This window comes from Mugil cephalus, chromosome 14 (genome assembly GCF_022458985.1).
Source record: "Mugil cephalus isolate CIBA_MC_2020 chromosome 14, CIBA_Mcephalus_1.1, whole genome shotgun sequence".
Lineage (NCBI taxonomy): Eukaryota > Metazoa > Chordata > Actinopteri > Mugiliformes > Mugilidae > Mugil > Mugil cephalus.
The window spans coordinates 1,191,648-1,207,973 of NC_061783.1; the positions used below are offsets into that span (position 1 = coordinate 1,191,648).

At 41.6% G+C, this 16,326-nt stretch overlaps 2 protein-coding genes across 7 annotated transcripts in view; both read right to left on the bottom strand.

Annotated features, from left to right (window-relative positions):
* Window positions 1-2,580: 2,580 nt before the first annotated feature.
* On the bottom strand, window positions 2,581-4,662 carry LOC125020159 (glutathione S-transferase A-like). The gene is made up of 6 exons (XM_047605452.1): window positions 4,430-4,662; window positions 3,643-3,708; window positions 3,452-3,557; window positions 3,253-3,371; window positions 3,069-3,154; window positions 2,581-2,991 (listed from the first exon to the last, which is right to left on the bottom strand). Exons 1-6 carry the CDS (start codon window positions 4,595-4,597, stop codon window positions 2,859-2,861), a joined length of 678 nt encoding a protein of 225 aa, XP_047461408.1. The 5' UTR covers window positions 4,598-4,662; the 3' UTR covers window positions 2,581-2,858.
* Window positions 4,663-5,031: 369 nt separating this feature from the next.
* The window catches only part of fhod3a (formin homology 2 domain containing 3a), a 48,877-nt gene continuing 37,582 nt past the window's right edge, over window positions 5,032-16,326 (bottom strand). For 5 of the 6 annotated variants that reach the window (XM_047605240.1, XM_047605239.1, XM_047605238.1 and 2 more), the window contains 14 exons: window positions 14,458-14,666; window positions 12,980-13,279; window positions 12,076-12,770; window positions 11,455-11,595; window positions 9,970-10,128; window positions 9,693-9,875; window positions 8,722-8,841; window positions 8,338-8,499; window positions 7,609-7,799; window positions 7,226-7,430; window positions 7,060-7,083; window positions 6,634-6,838; window positions 6,385-6,549; window positions 5,032-6,110 (listed from right to left, as the gene is read on the bottom strand). In XM_047605240.1, the coding sequence (XP_047461196.1) occupies window positions 6,028-6,110; window positions 6,385-6,549; window positions 6,634-6,838; window positions 7,060-7,083; window positions 7,226-7,430; window positions 7,609-7,799; window positions 8,338-8,499; window positions 8,722-8,841; window positions 9,693-9,875; window positions 9,970-10,128; window positions 11,455-11,595; window positions 12,076-12,770; window positions 12,980-13,279; window positions 14,458-14,666 (2,842 nt within the window). In that variant the 3' untranslated portion in view covers window positions 5,032-6,027. The remainder of the gene's footprint in view (window positions 6,111-6,384; window positions 6,550-6,633; window positions 6,839-7,059; window positions 7,084-7,225; window positions 7,431-7,608; window positions 7,800-8,337; window positions 8,500-8,721; window positions 8,842-9,692; window positions 9,876-9,969; window positions 10,129-11,454; window positions 11,596-12,075; window positions 12,771-12,979; window positions 13,280-14,457; window positions 14,667-16,326) is intronic. The other variant, XM_047605237.1, reaches the window with a different exon arrangement.

The window sequence follows — 16,326 nt, forward strand, 5'->3', positions numbered from 1 at the left end:
ACAAGATCACATGATCAAATGACAAACATCTTGTCAAGTTTCAGCTTATAGTTAGGGCTGGACTGAACCATCCCTTAGTCATGCTGCAATGGGACCAGGCTGCTGAGGCACGATACTCTAAACGCATATCCTCTACTCTCTTCTGTCTCGCACCAAGCTCCTCCAACAATTTGTATTGTTATTGACGCTATATAAATAAAATTGAATCAAATCAAGTCTTCTGTCAACAATCGCTCAGACCAGTCACATTACAGGCCCAGAATGGAGCTAGTAGCCAGATTTTTTTTTAACTGAAAAACTATGAAATAAAGGTGAGATGGGTGGTAAGCGGTGTGTTTTTCCTTCCCTCAATTCTGCTAGTCTGAAGACTAGAAGATCTCACAGACAACACTAAACCGTCTCTTAATTGAGGCATTGCCCCCTTGTGACATAAATTTGAAGAGCAACACAAAACAAGACTTAACACACCCACACATAAACAAAGAAATGCATAATATGATGAATCTAACCACATATTGCAGCCACACATTTGTGTCACAAGTAACTACTATAGGAAACCGCAACTTATGGTTTTATTAGGTTTCAGGACCCATTGTTATTGTGCTAGTGACACTGCCAGCAATTTATTCAAAATTCAAGGCTGTCAGAAAACCATACCCCTGAGATCTGCATGAACGTTCTGAATACTCAGAAAGGGGTGACACTACGCAGTTTAATCATATAATATATAAATACACCATATAATATCCAGTCCTACGTACAAAATATGTGTTTCTTATTATAAAATTGGGTGGAATTTTTCAGATTTAGATTTAAATTGATTTAATTTAATGGAAGGAAATAATGGACAAAATTCAGCCTACACAGATTTTAACACGTGTATTTGCACCTGTTTAGCATGACCAACAGTTTGTGGCCTTACAGTTGTGATAGTTGTGTATGGCATGCCATACTTTCTCAGTTTGTAAAGCTGTCCATTCTTCTTGGCATAATGCCTCCAGCTTCCATAAACTCATAAGCTTGCATGACATGGCTAAATGATTCTACAGTCAGGAGACTGTAGTGGTCTTTTCCAGAACCTTCACTTTTTAATTTTGTAGGGTTGACTTGGCTTTGATATTTTGAAAATTTCTATTCCCCTCCTGCTGCAGCTGTGTGGCTGCTGCACATTGTCCTCCAATGATAACATGCTGCAATTATCTTTCTATCAGCTTTGTCTCAATTCCCTGTGCCTCTTTTGCTCCCGTGCTCCTAAAACATCCGAGTAGTCGTTAAGCAGTTTTCTAACATGTAGGATACATGTAGTTCACAGGGGGTGGCAGGATTTGAAGCATTTCTGTCATGAAAGCGTTCAAGTCTACCAGGGACATACTAACACACACTTTACCTATATGCTCTCTCCGATTCCAGAAAGTGTGTGTGTTATTGGAGGAGTAGGGGTCTGCCCCCTGCTTAAAATAACCTTTCCACTAGTAAGTTCTGGGAAGTGAATCAGGGAGTCAGCCATACAAAGCTGTGTGATCAGGCCACAGTGGAAGCTGACTCTAACAACATCACTGACCTCTATGATTTTTATCTGTTAAGATAAAATCAGGATCCAGGATGAGATGGAAGGACACAAACCAGACACTTTACTGGCTGCATTCAGCTTTGAATGGATATTGTCATGACCTCTGCCTCCTTGTTGTCTGGATAGGTTCAGTACTTTTACATTGAAGATGTGAAGGGAAGTGGTCAGGGTGGATGAATGAGAACACAAAACATAGGATGTTGACACCACAAACCAGGGTTCACTGCCTCAAGTGGTTAGGTTAGGATTTAGGCAACAAAAGCAACACATGCTCCAGTTGCCACAAATGAGAAAAAAACACCTACAGTAAATGACATTTAAGTTTTGAGATGTAGAAGCTGCGTTGTATCTAGGAAGACTCTCAGTCATCCAGGACATGGTAATATAAAAGGTGTTTAAAAAGGCAATTAAACTTGTAGAGTTTTGAGAATACATTTCGGCGCTCATCCGAGTAGCTTCTTCAGGACAGTTCCTTCTGGATTAGAAGCTGCACTATTCTACGTCTACAGTAAATAAATAATAAAAAGTAAAGTTGTGACATTAAATATAAAATCCCTAGTATAAATGTTGTATCACTTCACTGAAGTGTTTATGACTCTGGGGTGGATGTGACCTACACATTGGGGGCTTGTTCAAGTTTATCAACTTGCAGCCATTGTTTACCTTTCATCAGGTTTCCTTACAAAGCAGCATTCACCCCAACCGGTTGAGGGAGATAGCTCTTGTCCCAACAAATTCTTCCTGTTATCAGAGAATTTGTTCTCCAACACGTTCTTGCCAATCTAGGAATTGTTGGGGATTCCCTCTTTAATGCTAATATTCAGCTTACTACATTATGTCAAGTGACTGGCTCTCAACCAGAGCAGGATCAAGTTATATACCGCCACCCCCTGGCCAATATAGGACATTGCCTCATTGACTGTTGCTCTTATCACAATTTTCGGGACTCTTAAGCTTCTGTAAAAGTACACATTGCCACCCCCTGGCTGGGAGAAGAAACTACTACGGAATTCAATTAAATGTCCTTTTATTGTGGATTCATCATGTTTTTGAAGCACAGTAGAAAGAGTATCTAAGTGAAACGTGTATGTTTCTCAGCAAAAATTACTCATGTGAATCAAACATGTCAGTGATTACATCCATTTTTTTTTAATAATAGAATTAATACCTCTGATTAAATTCCTTCAAAGTGTTCATTACTTCCACTCTGGAATTCTAGTGTATGCCTAGCTAAACAAACTGCAGGCATACAGCGTAATGAAGAAGGTAAAGTGTTTGGTGGAGTCTTTCACAGGTCCTTCAGGGTGTTATAACCTTGTGAGCAGGCCAGCCAATGTGGAGGCCAGCTGGTTTTAATGCTGGCCCTGTCCTTCAGCAGGCTGTAATATTTGGCCAGCTTCGGATACCGTCCAACAGACAGCCTGAAGAGAAGACACAGGCACCATGTCTCAGAGAAAAGCAGATCATCCTCCAAAAAGTAATGATCTCAATCACCTACCCGAAACGAAAAGCAAAAGCAACGTTGGGAAAGACGATCACGTCGGCTAGAGAGAAGGCCCCCGCCAGGTACGAGCCTGCAGCCACCTTGATGCAGAAAGCAAACGATGAAGCCACTGCTTACGATGTATAGCGTGGGAATGTCTGCAACTATGTGAGCGTGTGTACTGTTCATGTGGACATACATTCAGCAGGTAACCCTCCCACAGTTTGAGCTCAGTGACCAGAGCTTCTCTGTTTCTCTTCATAGCAGAGTCGAACCTCTCCTCTTCAGGGACATGCCAGTCATAGTAGATAACTGCATCTGTGTGAAAGCACCCAACATGAGCATCACTACAGTGTGCAATACCTCCAGGAGCTTTTGTTATTGTGTAAGACACTGACTAAGTTTATCAATGAGGGTGGGACCCTCCATCATTCGTTGGTACATCAGTGCTTGCTCTGAGGGACTATCGGGAATCAGCTTGGTGCCCTGGGACTTGAACTGGTTCTGTCACAGCAGAGAAAGATCAGATTTATGTGTCAAAGTCAGGCAAGTACAAGATTCAACATGTTCCATATTTCTTTAACTTCACCTCCAGGTATAAGCATGCTGCGATGGACTCATTCAATATGTTGTCTCCATGTCTGAATGCAGGGAGCTTGCAGAGAGAAATGCCAACATACGAAAGCAGGCTTTTAGCTGGTCACTGTGTCATGTGTCAAAAACATGTTAACCTGTTTTTTATCTAGTACAAAGAAAAATAGATTAAAGAACAGAAGTTTGATATTGACTTCGCTGTAAAGGCCAAAAAAAGACCAATCAGCAAAATTATGTTACACATCAGCAGAAATTTGAACTAGATTACTATGAATTGCAAGAAATTAAAATTGAATTGTAGAAGATTACAATAAAAGAAATGACAATAAATATGAAATACATTATCATGTGTAATAAATTAGTATAAAAGAGAAAAAATACCATACATGTGTACTAGTACTATTAAAATATAACTGAAAGAAAACTACTTGCCATAAAAATGTACTGCAGGGAATTACTGTAAATATTTACTTGATTACTTTAAAAGCATGATTTGTTTATAAATGGGAAAAAGTGCAATTAATTACTGTAAATATGTGATAGATTACCACCCATAGCTATGATATCCCTACAAAAGTGTACATCCTATAAAATTGAAATTAATGACATAAATTGTTTACTAGATAACTATAAATATGTACACGGTTTTTACAAACAGGAGAGGAACATGTACAGGCAGGAAATAAATGACTAAATAAATCACATTGTAACAAACATGCAATTAGCAGCTCTTAGTCAGATTTTTGACCTTGTACTCCAAACCTCCATCTCCACGTGTCTACCTGTCCTCTTGGGTTGATTTCCAAAACTTCCTGTGTTTTGTGCTCCCCTTTCTCAAAAGACAGTAGCTTGTGTTTGTATCCTTGCAGCTTCTTTTCCTGCAGAGTGATCATAACACGCCAGCAAGGAGGTGAACCGGCCCCCCATAGTAGGTTCATTGATTTGGCCATGGGTGCAGATACTACAGACCCAGTCCTAAGTCAATGAAAGTCAAAGTGTACGAACCGAACTGTACAAACCGAACTGCACAAATACTGTAAAGTGAGCGTCAGTTGTTGTAAACCAAAGGTTGGTCAGTAAAGCCACGCCCATGTGACTAAAGTGAAAGCAGTGAGAGAGAATGACTCAGAGATCCACTACACTCAATGTTTTTTGTTTTGTTTTTTAATTGTAGAATGTGTATACACAGCATTTCAAGTGATAACCGTGGTTTCAAGATATTTATGCAGTGATGCTTCCTAGCTTTGCTGAACTGTGAGAGGAGTGGACACTTTAGCTGGGACTTCAGTTATCCACACGGTCCCACGACCTGTTCAAGTTCATACAGAGTCCAACAGAGTCCAAAATACTGCTCCCCGACATTTGAGAAAACAAACATTTTTGCTATACGCACATCTCTCTTTTTAATTACAATTCACAGAAAAACATTTTTTTTAATCTTTTCTCAGACTATAAAACAAGTTTCTACAGAACTTACAAAAATAACACATGACATCAAACTGCACTAAATATGCACACTGTAGACCTACAGTATCTAGGACCTGGCAGCTGACAAGGGCATTTACATTTACATTTTCTGCAGACTTCTCTGCAAGTCCTTCCTTTTTAAAAAACGTCTGTTTCCTTCTGTCTTTTTACACTTTACAAACAGTTCCTCTAAAATAAAATTGTAATTTTTTTCCTGTGTTCTCAATCAGTCGTTTCAGCACAAAAGACTACGTATTAAGGTGCAAGACGTCAGAGCTTTGCAAATAAATACTGAGAAAATGAATTGTACCATTACAATTCAAACCTGTGAATGTGACATCTGAGCTGTACTAGGTGAAGACAAGAGCAAAGAGATGGTTAAAAGGTACAGCACTGTCCCTTTTAAATGAAAGGCACTCATCAGATTGACAACCTGTCACATTCCTACATAACACAACCATGCAACTGTACCTTGCAGCTGCAGAAGCAAATATTTTCCATGGACTAATTCTTATTAACATCTTTATTTGTGTGATTTTCTTTAGACAATGTATTTGCTTCAGCCCATTTTCAAATTCACAGCTTAAATAAATGAAAAAGTTACAGCTGCAGAAATTTACAAAAAAATTATCCCTTTGGACGAATGCATCATCTAAAAAATTTTTAGATATCTAAAAAGGCAGCGTTTACCCTTTCCTCACAAAACTCCCTCCTTATATGACACATTTCTTCATTTTTTTTTGTAAATAGAAAAATCACTATCCTGGCTACAGCTTCTTCACTCAGAAACATTAGGCAAGATTAGCAGCTGACAAAAACTTGGGAGTTGTGGCTGGTGGAGCACAGCTCTAAAGTGTGCTGCAAGCTGACAGATGTTACACTGACATCGACAGCTGTGAGGACAGGTGGATGATCACATCTGGGATTCTGGAGAATCATTTAGACCTAAAGCAAGGGCTTCTTCTGGTGTCAGACCGTTTTTCAGAGTCCGTCTTACTGTAAGAAGAGAGGAGAGGAGAAAATTATCATAATTTTCTGTTGTCAAACTGATGATTTCTTCTCATTCTGTATTGTAACTTAACCATATTAATAGGACCAGAGCCTGCTTGTTATCTGGCTTAGAATCAGTACGTTAATAATAATAATAATAATATCATTAATATCTAATTTGTTGGTCGTTTTCCATTGTGCCCACACTAAAACTCAATTACACTATATAGTATAGTATAATAATGAGCATTAGTAGTCGACGGTCTCGTTTAAGTCGTACATGATTTGCGGTTGACCCTGGACCTCCTCCTCTCTCTGGGCTGGGTTCTGGTTCCTGGTCCCTGAGTGGCCGACCTCACTATACGCTCCATGATTTCATCAGCGGCATCATCTCGGCATATCTGAGCATCCTCCACTGCTGGAGTCCACGCCTGCATGGTGCGACCTGCATGAGGTAATGAAAGCTTATGCATGAGCAAAAAAGGCCTTTTAAATCCACAGACTCATGGGAACCTGTTTTCTTCCTCACCTCCTCGCCCAGGTCGTGATCTTGTCCGTGTCCGAAGGCCTGGCACCCCACTTGCCTCCTTGTCGCCGCCACTGAGGCTGGTTCTCAACACCGCTTTCATGTGCTCATGCTCTGCGGCATCCTCGGCATGGCCAAGAGCCTGAGGCTGCTCACTCTCCTGGCTGACACTGGGGGCGCTGCTGCTTGAGCCATACCGAGCACACTGCTGGGAGAGACAGAATGAAATAGGATCAGAATTCAGCAGCTTCTGCTCTAGATACATAACTTAGACTTAAACTCAAACACGCTCATGAAAAACCTGTGAAGCTTACACTGACTATGATATTTTATTGATTCAGTCAGATGTTAAGTGAACCCTTAAAGAGAAGTGAACAGTTAGTGGATTCATGCACACACAGGCAGACATGCTGGCACACATGTTGATACCTCACGCTCCTCTTCATCATCAGACTACAGGAGAAGGAAAGAGTGAAAGTCAAACAGCAGATCGGAGGAAAGGAAGAGAAAACAGTGAACTAGATTTGGAAAAACAAGAAGAGGAGAAAATAGACTGAGCATCTCTGAGTGGTGTGTGTGTGTGTGTGATGCTCACAGGAGAGTTCACATCCATGATCATCTTTCCTCTTGTCTTATTGCGTTCGCGATGGTCGGCCCGTTTCTGTTTCTGCTGCAGCACGCGTTCTCGGGTGGTTCGGTACTCCAGCGCAAACTCACTGAGGATTTTACTGAACCTGTGGACGCTGATCTCTCTCACACTGTAGGGCGGATGACCGAGGAACAACAGGAACGAATGGAACCTAGGTGGTGACAGGTGGAAGAAGGAAGAGTGGAAACACTTTAAACTACACATCACTATGTTGAAATAGGTCATAGGTCAAAACATATTGATGGTCACATATGATTGTAGTACCTTAGTTTTTTGCTCTGTAATTTGGATTTCACCTGATTTAGTTTAATAGTTGGGAGGGGACCTACCTGTTGATGATCCTGCGGTGAACAGTCTTGAGGATAATGATTCTTTCAGCACAGTCTTTGAGGAAGTCGGACATCTTCTGCTTCAGCTGGGGCTTCATCTCATGCTTGGCGATCACCTTCAGGTGGTCCCATGAGGCTTTACAGCGCCGCTCCATCTGACACAAGTTCTCCTGCAGCTGGTCAAAGTCCACCTGATGGAAAAGAAGTTGAAACAAACAAATGACCACTTAGAAAATCACTCACAATAAACTACTGCATATAAAATAGTGGATTCTATGGACATTCTAAAGCTTTCTTTAACAGTTTAGCCTTACACCTCCTTAATAACGTCAAGTGAATATGTGATTTTTAGGTTTTGGTTTGGAAACAATTTCCAAAAGCCAACACGTAGTATCAACAAATACAGCTTCAAAAGAAGCAAGATAAGCAAATATTAGACTTCCCAACATGCACTATTTACATGTTTAGATTCTCTAGAGGCATTCAAAACACACACATCAAGTGTGTGTTTAAAACAACAGACTCAGTGCTAGTTGTTTTTCCGAACAGCAATAAAAGCAAGTCTCTCCCCCCTTACACTTAATCTGACACTTATTAACTGTCGTACCTGTGAACTTTAATGATCTTGTTTCCTCAACTTGTCTTTTGTCTTTTATACAAGTATGTTTTACAGTGTGCGGATGCTAAAAGTATGTACACAAGCTTTCCATTAGAGAGTGCGATTCCTACCTTTGCGGAACGTGTTATGGCTCCTATCTCAGAGTAGAGGTCAGTGCTCTGAGGGAAATTTTCCACCACTACAGAGCAAGCATGATGGAGCAGAGACTGCTTATGGACTGTGTCCTTAACCTCTGGAACCTTCTCCAAATATGTCAGCTCGAAACCTTTAGCCTGGAAAACAAGATTTATGTAGACTAGGAAATCACATTTTGTTTAGATGAAAATTGACGAAATTGACCGTGAATATAGAATGTCAAATTATAGTCGTAAATATGTGATGTAACTTTTAATCCACAAATTACAAGCTTGGAAAATTCACAGTCCATAAAAATTACTGACAAAGGAACCATATCATCATGACCCTGTGTGACCATGTGAATGGCCATGACTCACATTACTGCCATTGAGGAAGTTTCCAATTGAGAGCAGCGTAGAGAGGATGTAGCGCAGGGTTTTGTTCTTCTCCAGCTGCTCCATACCCTCTTTTAAATCCTGCAGGGGCTCTGCTACTTCCTGGGAAGACAGAAACACACATATACACACAAGGTACACACACATCATTAGCTGAGTTAATTAAGACCTCCAAAAACCTGTGTTTCATTAGTCTGAAGTTACACAAGAAGAGGAGAACAGGTGCACCTTGTCTCCCACCACATTAAAGGTTGCTGTTTCGGTTCACCCTCTCTATCAAAGGTGTTCCTGATTACGGGGAGCGTTTGTTTTTGTGCAGCAGGTTCTATTGTGTGTTTGTTTTCTTGCATGGTAAGTTGTCCACCAATTAACCTCCCACTACCGAACCTTCAGGAGCGCCATAATTTTGAATGTGTAGTTGGGGATCATGTGTTACATGGAGACATAAAAGACAAATGCATCCTGCTGGAAGTTGTAAAATTTACAGGACAACAACAGAGGCGCGGCATGTTTCTCATTCTCTGAGTTCTGACTTTGAACTTCACCTCCTGGACGCATTCTTTGAAACATGGCAAAACATCGTGTGCCAGAAGATGAAGAAGTCGAAGTGCTGCTAATAAGCGTGCATATTTTGTTGTGATGTAACTGATGTTTTGCGGATGTTGTTTGTACTAAAGGTATGTTGATACTTACTGATGCGGGTATAAGGCACACACACAAAAGCACACATGCTGTGCACATTTAGTCAGTGCAGTGCAGAGTTCCTTGAGCTATGACTGTTTCTGCTTTAATAAAACTACTTTCACTTGTTGAGTATTATTTCTAATGTGCATCTGGTCATGGCTTTGGTTTGGCTTTCCCTCTCCTGCATTTCTCTACCACATTTCTCAATACTCTTTATCAGTTTATCAGTTTTAAACATTTAGAAAACAAAGTTCCATGTTTATACAGACCTTCTCTGTGGCTTCGTAATCCATCTTGAAGGCCCAGAGCTGGAGTCTGGCAGACAGCTCACTGATGGAGGATAGAGTGAGTAGAAACTGCTCTGCAGAGCCCAGAGGGACATCAGGGTTGGCCAGCTGGGCTTCCTGGATCTTCTGCTTCTCCTCCTCAGTTGGGATCATCGTCAGGATTTTCTGGAGATGCATTGTTATGATGCATAAGTTTGGTAAGTGTGTGGAAGTATTTGGGAATTACCTTTTCCCTTTTCACCACAGTTGAATCTCTCACCTCAATGCCCTCCTTGTTCAGAGCGTACTCATCAAAGTTAAGGATGGCTGTCTTGATGGTGCGAGGTGGAGGCAGAACTGTCAAGCCAATGTTGATGGCGTTACTTCTCTTTGAATCCAAAACAATGATCTCCTGACGTTTGCCATCAGCTGCTGTTTTCTAGAGAACAAAAATAAACAGAGGGTCAATGCTGGATCACATTCTTCTCCTTTATTTTCTCTCTGCCTCTTTTCTCAGTGTGGTCTACTTTATGGGCTTGTAAGGATTAGACGGGCCAACACTCAGGATGCCCTAGCAGCAGCTGTGTGGACTATGTGGAGAGGGAATCAGGAAATACTGTTACAGCTCCAGTGTATGTTGTATGTGTATGCCTGTAGACATATTGTTACTATATGTCCTGGCTCCCCAATTTGGGGCCCTCCCCCCGAATTCAATTTTGGCTCTCCATTGGGAGGAATTTGGGCATCTCTGTTACATTAATAGCTATTTTAAAAGGAACTTATACTGTGTCATTAACAGGAGTAGGAGCTAAAACTACTGCCACTTAAAAAACACATACTCTCTATTTTATAGAATAACTATCCCTACTGTTAATGGTTATATCAGTTGTGTATGTGAAAACTGGTTTCTAATCTTTGATATCTAAACCTTATATTTTAAAATCACTGAAGTGAAGGAAGAGAACAAAGAAGAGTCTCCCAAAACAATAACATGAGTAAAGTTTGTTCTGACCTCAGATCGTTCTGGTATACTGGTGGTACTCTCGGTACCTGAGAGCTTTTTTGAGGCTGAGTTGAGTTGACCAATGTTCTGATTTGGCCCGGATATAAATTATGTACATAAATGTATATATACTGATAAAATGGGTTGACGAAAAACGAATGAGCTGAACAATAAGTAAATATATAATAAACAGTAATTTAAGGACTGGTTGGTAGCGGTCTGAATCTTTATTGTACTTTTCTCCCTTAGAGGTATTCAAATCACTTTACACATTTACACATTCAAGCTACACACTAATGACGGCAGAGCTGCCATTCACTGTGACGGGAGCTGTGATTATGAGTAGAGCTTGTGATACATTCAAAAAACTACGGTATTACGATAATGAGACAAGGGTTAAATTCCCAAGGATCTTTCTTTTAAACAATTTCCTAGAAGGATTAATAAAGGATTCTGATTCTGATCAGCCACCAGCGTTACCACCTGAGCTTCAGCCACCTGGCCATAAGACCTGTCTTTCCCAGGTTTTTTATCACTGACAAAAAGGTTTGGTACAGTTACACCACCTACAAGCAGCACTGACTCACACACAAATTACAATGTGATGTCCGAGAATTTAATGTAAAAATGCTACACCCCAGTTGTAAGATGCATCTCTTCTCAACTCAACGCTCAATCTCTTTAGGATCTCATTAACATTATTCAGTATCATATAGTCAAACAAAGGTGTCCCAAAACTCTTTTCAGTCGCTGTTTGTTTACCTTTGTAACAGGCATTTCCTTAGACTTTGTCTCAAACAGGTGTTCCAGTTTGGCTGTGTCCATCTTTACTGGTTCCAGTTTGGACCAGAATGAGTCCACACTCCGCTTGTGGTCCCTGTACTGACAGTCTGTCGGACGCACCTGATCACAAACAGAGCAAGAACAGCTCGCGTGAGGTAGAAACTCCCATTTTCTACAATAAAAAGGGTAAATGAGAGACTCTGAATGTAACAAACCACAAATGATAGCAGAAACAGGAACAGGCTGAGTGAGTCATTGTGTCTGAATGAATAAATCAGACTCAGCCTTAACTGGCTAATGGAATTTTTAAAGAAGTCTTTATCTTGGCTTTTGGCAAGGTCTTCTCCGCAAATGTGTAGTTCACATGGAGTAAAATTAGATCTGGAATTTCAATAAAACTCAAAACTCAAAGTCTGCGTTCTTTGCCTTGGATTCATATTTGCTTATAAGAAATCTTTCACTGTAGCTAAGTAGTTTTACAACACTCAGCTAACAGGTATCATCTTATAACTGAATGCAGTTGTAGATCTGCATAAAACCTGCCATGTACCATCTGCCTCAGCTGTAGCAGCTTAATGAAGATTTAAAGTTTTGACTCACCTCATTCCAGAAGAGTCTAATGGTCTTCTTCTTTTTGTTGAAGAGAGGTGGTTCTGGGGGAGGAGGCACTGGAACAGTAGTGCTAAATGAAGGAGGAGGTGGTGGCCTCATAATACCAATTAAGGGCGGGGGTGGGGGGCAGCTGCCTAGCATGGGTGGGGGTGGTGGGAAGCAGGGTGGAGGAGGCGGCGGAGGCGGGAGGTCACTACACCCTCCCATCGAAACGGAATCCAGGATGTCCTTGTCATCCTCGTCCGTCAGGTCGGTGAAGTTGATGTCCCCGATGCGCAGTTCTCGAGGGCTGGCCAGCAGCTGGTCCCAGATCGTGTCTGATTCCTTTTTGGGTGGGGCAGGAAGGGGCTCGTTGTCAGGGCTGTCCATGTGCTGGATGGGTGAGCCAAGGCCCTTAATCAGGTCTCCAAACCGCTCAGCAAATTGACGGATGCTACCGCGGCTGTCTGACTTGTCGCCGCTGTCGCTGTTCTCCTGGCTGTCGTCCAGTTGTTCACTAGCGTTCTGATGTGTCTCACTGTCCTCTCCGTCTCCTTTCTCTTTCTCCTTCTCCACTTCCTCTTCTTCCTCTTCCTCCTCCTCATCGCTGGGCTTCTTCTTCTGGGAGTACAGCATGTCCAGCATGAAGAGTTTACTGTTGAGGAGTTTGTTGCACTTGTCATTCACCTCTGCCTCCTTACAGCCTAAGAAAGAGGGTGATGGGAATGAGAAAGGTAAATGGATGCTGGAATGAATTGCATGTCCATTGACTGGGAGGTTGTACACCAAAGAATATTACCATACTATTCCACCAGAATAAATGACAAATACAATGTGGTAAAAATTTGTAAAGGTTACAAAGAAATTCCAGAAGAAACACTAACTAACTCTGAGCAGAACGCAAACTACCAACCATTGTCACTGTTCCCTCTCTCCTCTCTCTCCAGAGTGCTGCTGGCAGAGGAGATGCTGGAGGCTGAGCAGTTGTCCTTTTCGTTCACTTCCTCATTCTGTCGTTCTTTGTCACTGAGGATGCCACTGTCCTCCTCAGGCTCCTCTCTCTCCTTCTCCGGTTCCTTTTTGAGTTCTTGGACTTCTTCCTCTGTTTCCACTGCCACTTCCTTCTGCACTTCCTCTTCTTTCTGCTCTTCCTCCTCCTCGTCAGCCTCTTTTTCCTCTGTTTCTATGCTGGTGCTGGATTCATCAGCTTCTCCTGTCACAAATAAGTCAGTATTATTTTGTACTTCTCACAACTTGATATAGTGTAAGATCTATCTGTAACGAATCACTGCTTGAGACGTGTGAAATGTCTTTTGACAGCATCTCTGTTTAGACTACATATGGGACACCCCTGTAAAAACACACATTCACAGACACACTAACAAAAAGAAAAACAAATGCACCTACACTTTACTAAACAATACAGCAGATACACAAAGTCAGGTAGTCGCAGGACCAGGATATTAACAGGAAATGAGGGATTAAGTTCCTGTTTACATCCAAACACACTCCTGTACACGCTACACATACGTAACTCAACAGTACAGGCCATGCAGTGATGCAGGCAGGGTTAGAATAACACCACACTTGGGTCTCATACACTCGTGTATTTGATCTACAGTACCTTAGCGCGTGGCTGCTAATGCACTCCAATACAAGGCTGTTTTCTTGCGCAAGATGTTTTGGCAACACACTTTCAAAAAGGTCTTTCAAAAACCAACCTGACCCTTTCACCCATATCCTCCCGAGCCCCTCTCACAGTGTCACCTCCTTTCCCCAATAGCTTCTTACACAGTGAACAGTGAAATTATTTAAGCTTAAGAATGATTGCTTTGGGGTGCACTGTTGGGAATTGCACGGACAACCTTCTGCTTTTAATAATAACCCTCCTAAGCTGTCTGAACTAAAAGACCATTCACACACAGATTCCTTGATAAATGTATGAATCTTAAGACGTTCATCAAGTGTTTACTTTTGATGCTATTTACAGTCTGTCAATGTATCTATTAGCTATGTATAAAGTTATTTTCGGGATTCATGGGAAACCCATTATAACTGTTGACACATTTATCATTACTATGAGCACTTTGTGTTCATACAAAACATGGAGAAGATATGAACAAAAGCAGTCACTTTTGGCATTTTGTGAGAAGTGTTGTTGAAGTTTGGTGTTTGGTGCTAGAGGGGCTGGTGCTAATATATCATAATATACTATGAAAGAATGGGTGCCAACTGGGTGTATTTTTTTTTAAGTAAATGTTTGGATCAAATACAAAGTTTATATGTGTTGTCATCCAAACTATTTTACAGCTAATCCACATTCTCAGAATGGTATTTAATTAACCTAACAGGTGAGTCCATTCAATTAAACATTGTTCTTAGTTGTCTTACCAGCCTCAGAGGGAGTGATGGGGGCCTCGGCGTCAAGATCGGCCTCTGCGTCCTCCTGGGAGGCGAAGGATGACGGGGTGCTGCTGCGTGATGACGAGGGCCAGGCGTCCGAGGGTTCAAAGGTCAGGTTGAGGTCGGGGTGAGTTCTTGACACCCGGACACGCTCCTTCTCGTATTCCTCTGCAGCCAGACGCTCCACGTTCTTATACCTGGAGAGGGAGAGAGAGGAAGGATAAAAGAGGCAAAATGAGGGTCTGAGACAATGCGTCTTCTGTCTTACTGTTCTCACTGTTGGTCTTTGCCAAATTGTCCTCATAACTACTCCAGGTAACCAAATTCATTAAAAACTCCCAACCTACAGTATTTACATCCACTCATTTTCTCCTCTGCAGCTGCCACACCACTTCACCTCCTCACATTCTAGTCCCACCTCACTCCTCTACCTCCCCCCATTAATCATCCACAAAGCATCCACTGCATCCACTGCATCCATCACTCCTGCTTCTCCTGTCCTGTCAAGGCAAATGCTCAGCTTTCACCAGCAGTTCAAAAAGGCAACATGAAGAAATTTAAAGAAGAGGAGATAGTGTGAGGGAAACACTCAGAGAGGAAAGAACAGGAGAAAAGAATGGGTGGAAACTAATGTTAGTTTGGCTTCTAAAAATCTAAACATCAGAAGTGAATCAGAGTAAACCTGTTCAAGATGTGCCTCGTTCGGCTCTCCTCCCTTCTCCATTTCCCCTCTCCTTCTGCCTCCCTTTTCTTCACTTCCTCCCTCTCTCCTTCTACCAAACGTTACCATTCAACCTGCTAGCCAGAACAGATTCAGGGCACTGAGTCAACCCTCTCTCTCTCTCTCTCTCTGTCTTTCTTTCTTACTCTAACCCCTCCTCTTTCCCACCGTACCATGAATGTGTGGAGCTTCTGTTCAGAGTTCATTAGCATCAGGCCACTTCAGAGGTCTTAAGAAACCAGATCCTAATACATGGATGTGTGCACGTGTTGGTGTTTATGTGCATGTGATTAAGGTTGAATTGATTGAGCCAGCTGTGTATTGTGTGCCCAAATCTTTGACCAAACTGTATGTCCTTACAATCTTAGAAATAAAATGTGTTGACTGAACGTTTCCAGGACACTAATATATCTGTGAGCAGGGTTTATGTTTATAAATCACTCTTTGAAAAACTGCACTCTGTATGTGTCTGCTAACCTATAACCAACTAATACAAATATGTATTGTCACATATACCATTTAACTTCATACACTAGGAAGCTCATTTTGTAGCAGTAATCCATAGATCTTACTATAAAACATGATCCTGCTGTGAAGTACTACTTTATTAATACTCACAAAAAATACATGTAAATATGTAAGACTTGCAGAATACACACGTTTTGCGGAGGTCAAAACTCAGACTAAACCTGCAGTGCAAAGAACAGTTCTATATACTACAAGTGTAGCTGGAGTTCTGACCTTCCTGTATTTCTTTGGCTCCTCCATGCACCTTAGGTGAAGAAGGTGAAGTCGTGCCAACAGTCTACTCTACATCTGAAGGCTTGTTTGCATGCGAGTTGTGTAAACATGTTATCTTTTCAGTGACTGGTCTACTCAGGGCTACAGTCTGATTACTACATTTTAAAGTCGTAACCGCAGCTATGTGGATAAAATGGAAGAGGCCAGGTTTGTACTGGAGGAGAGGTGAGCGACCTCTCAAAGATCTTGTTTTAGTCCAACACAGTCTGTGCAGCGATAGTTTTTGCTGAAAGGTGCTTCCCGTCTTTTTAATGTGCTGTGTTTGTAAGGGAGGTGTGTCCCACGAAAAATGAGGTGAAGAAACAACTAACTTTTGTCTGTCTTCTACTTGCTCA

Coding starts and splice junctions, on each gene's coding strand:
- LOC125020159 (XM_047605452.1), bottom strand. CDS start 4,597: ATGGCCAAATCAATGAACCTACTATGGGGGGCCGGTTCACCTCCTTGC. Junction 3,155..3,252: donor GGGAGGGTTACCTGCTGAAT/GTATGTCCACAT, acceptor TTCTGCATCAAG/GTGGCTGCAGGCTCGTACCT. Junction 2,992..3,068: donor GCTTTTGCTTTTCGTTTCGG/GTAGGTGATTGA, acceptor TCTTCTCTTCAG/GCTGTCTGTTGGACGGTATC.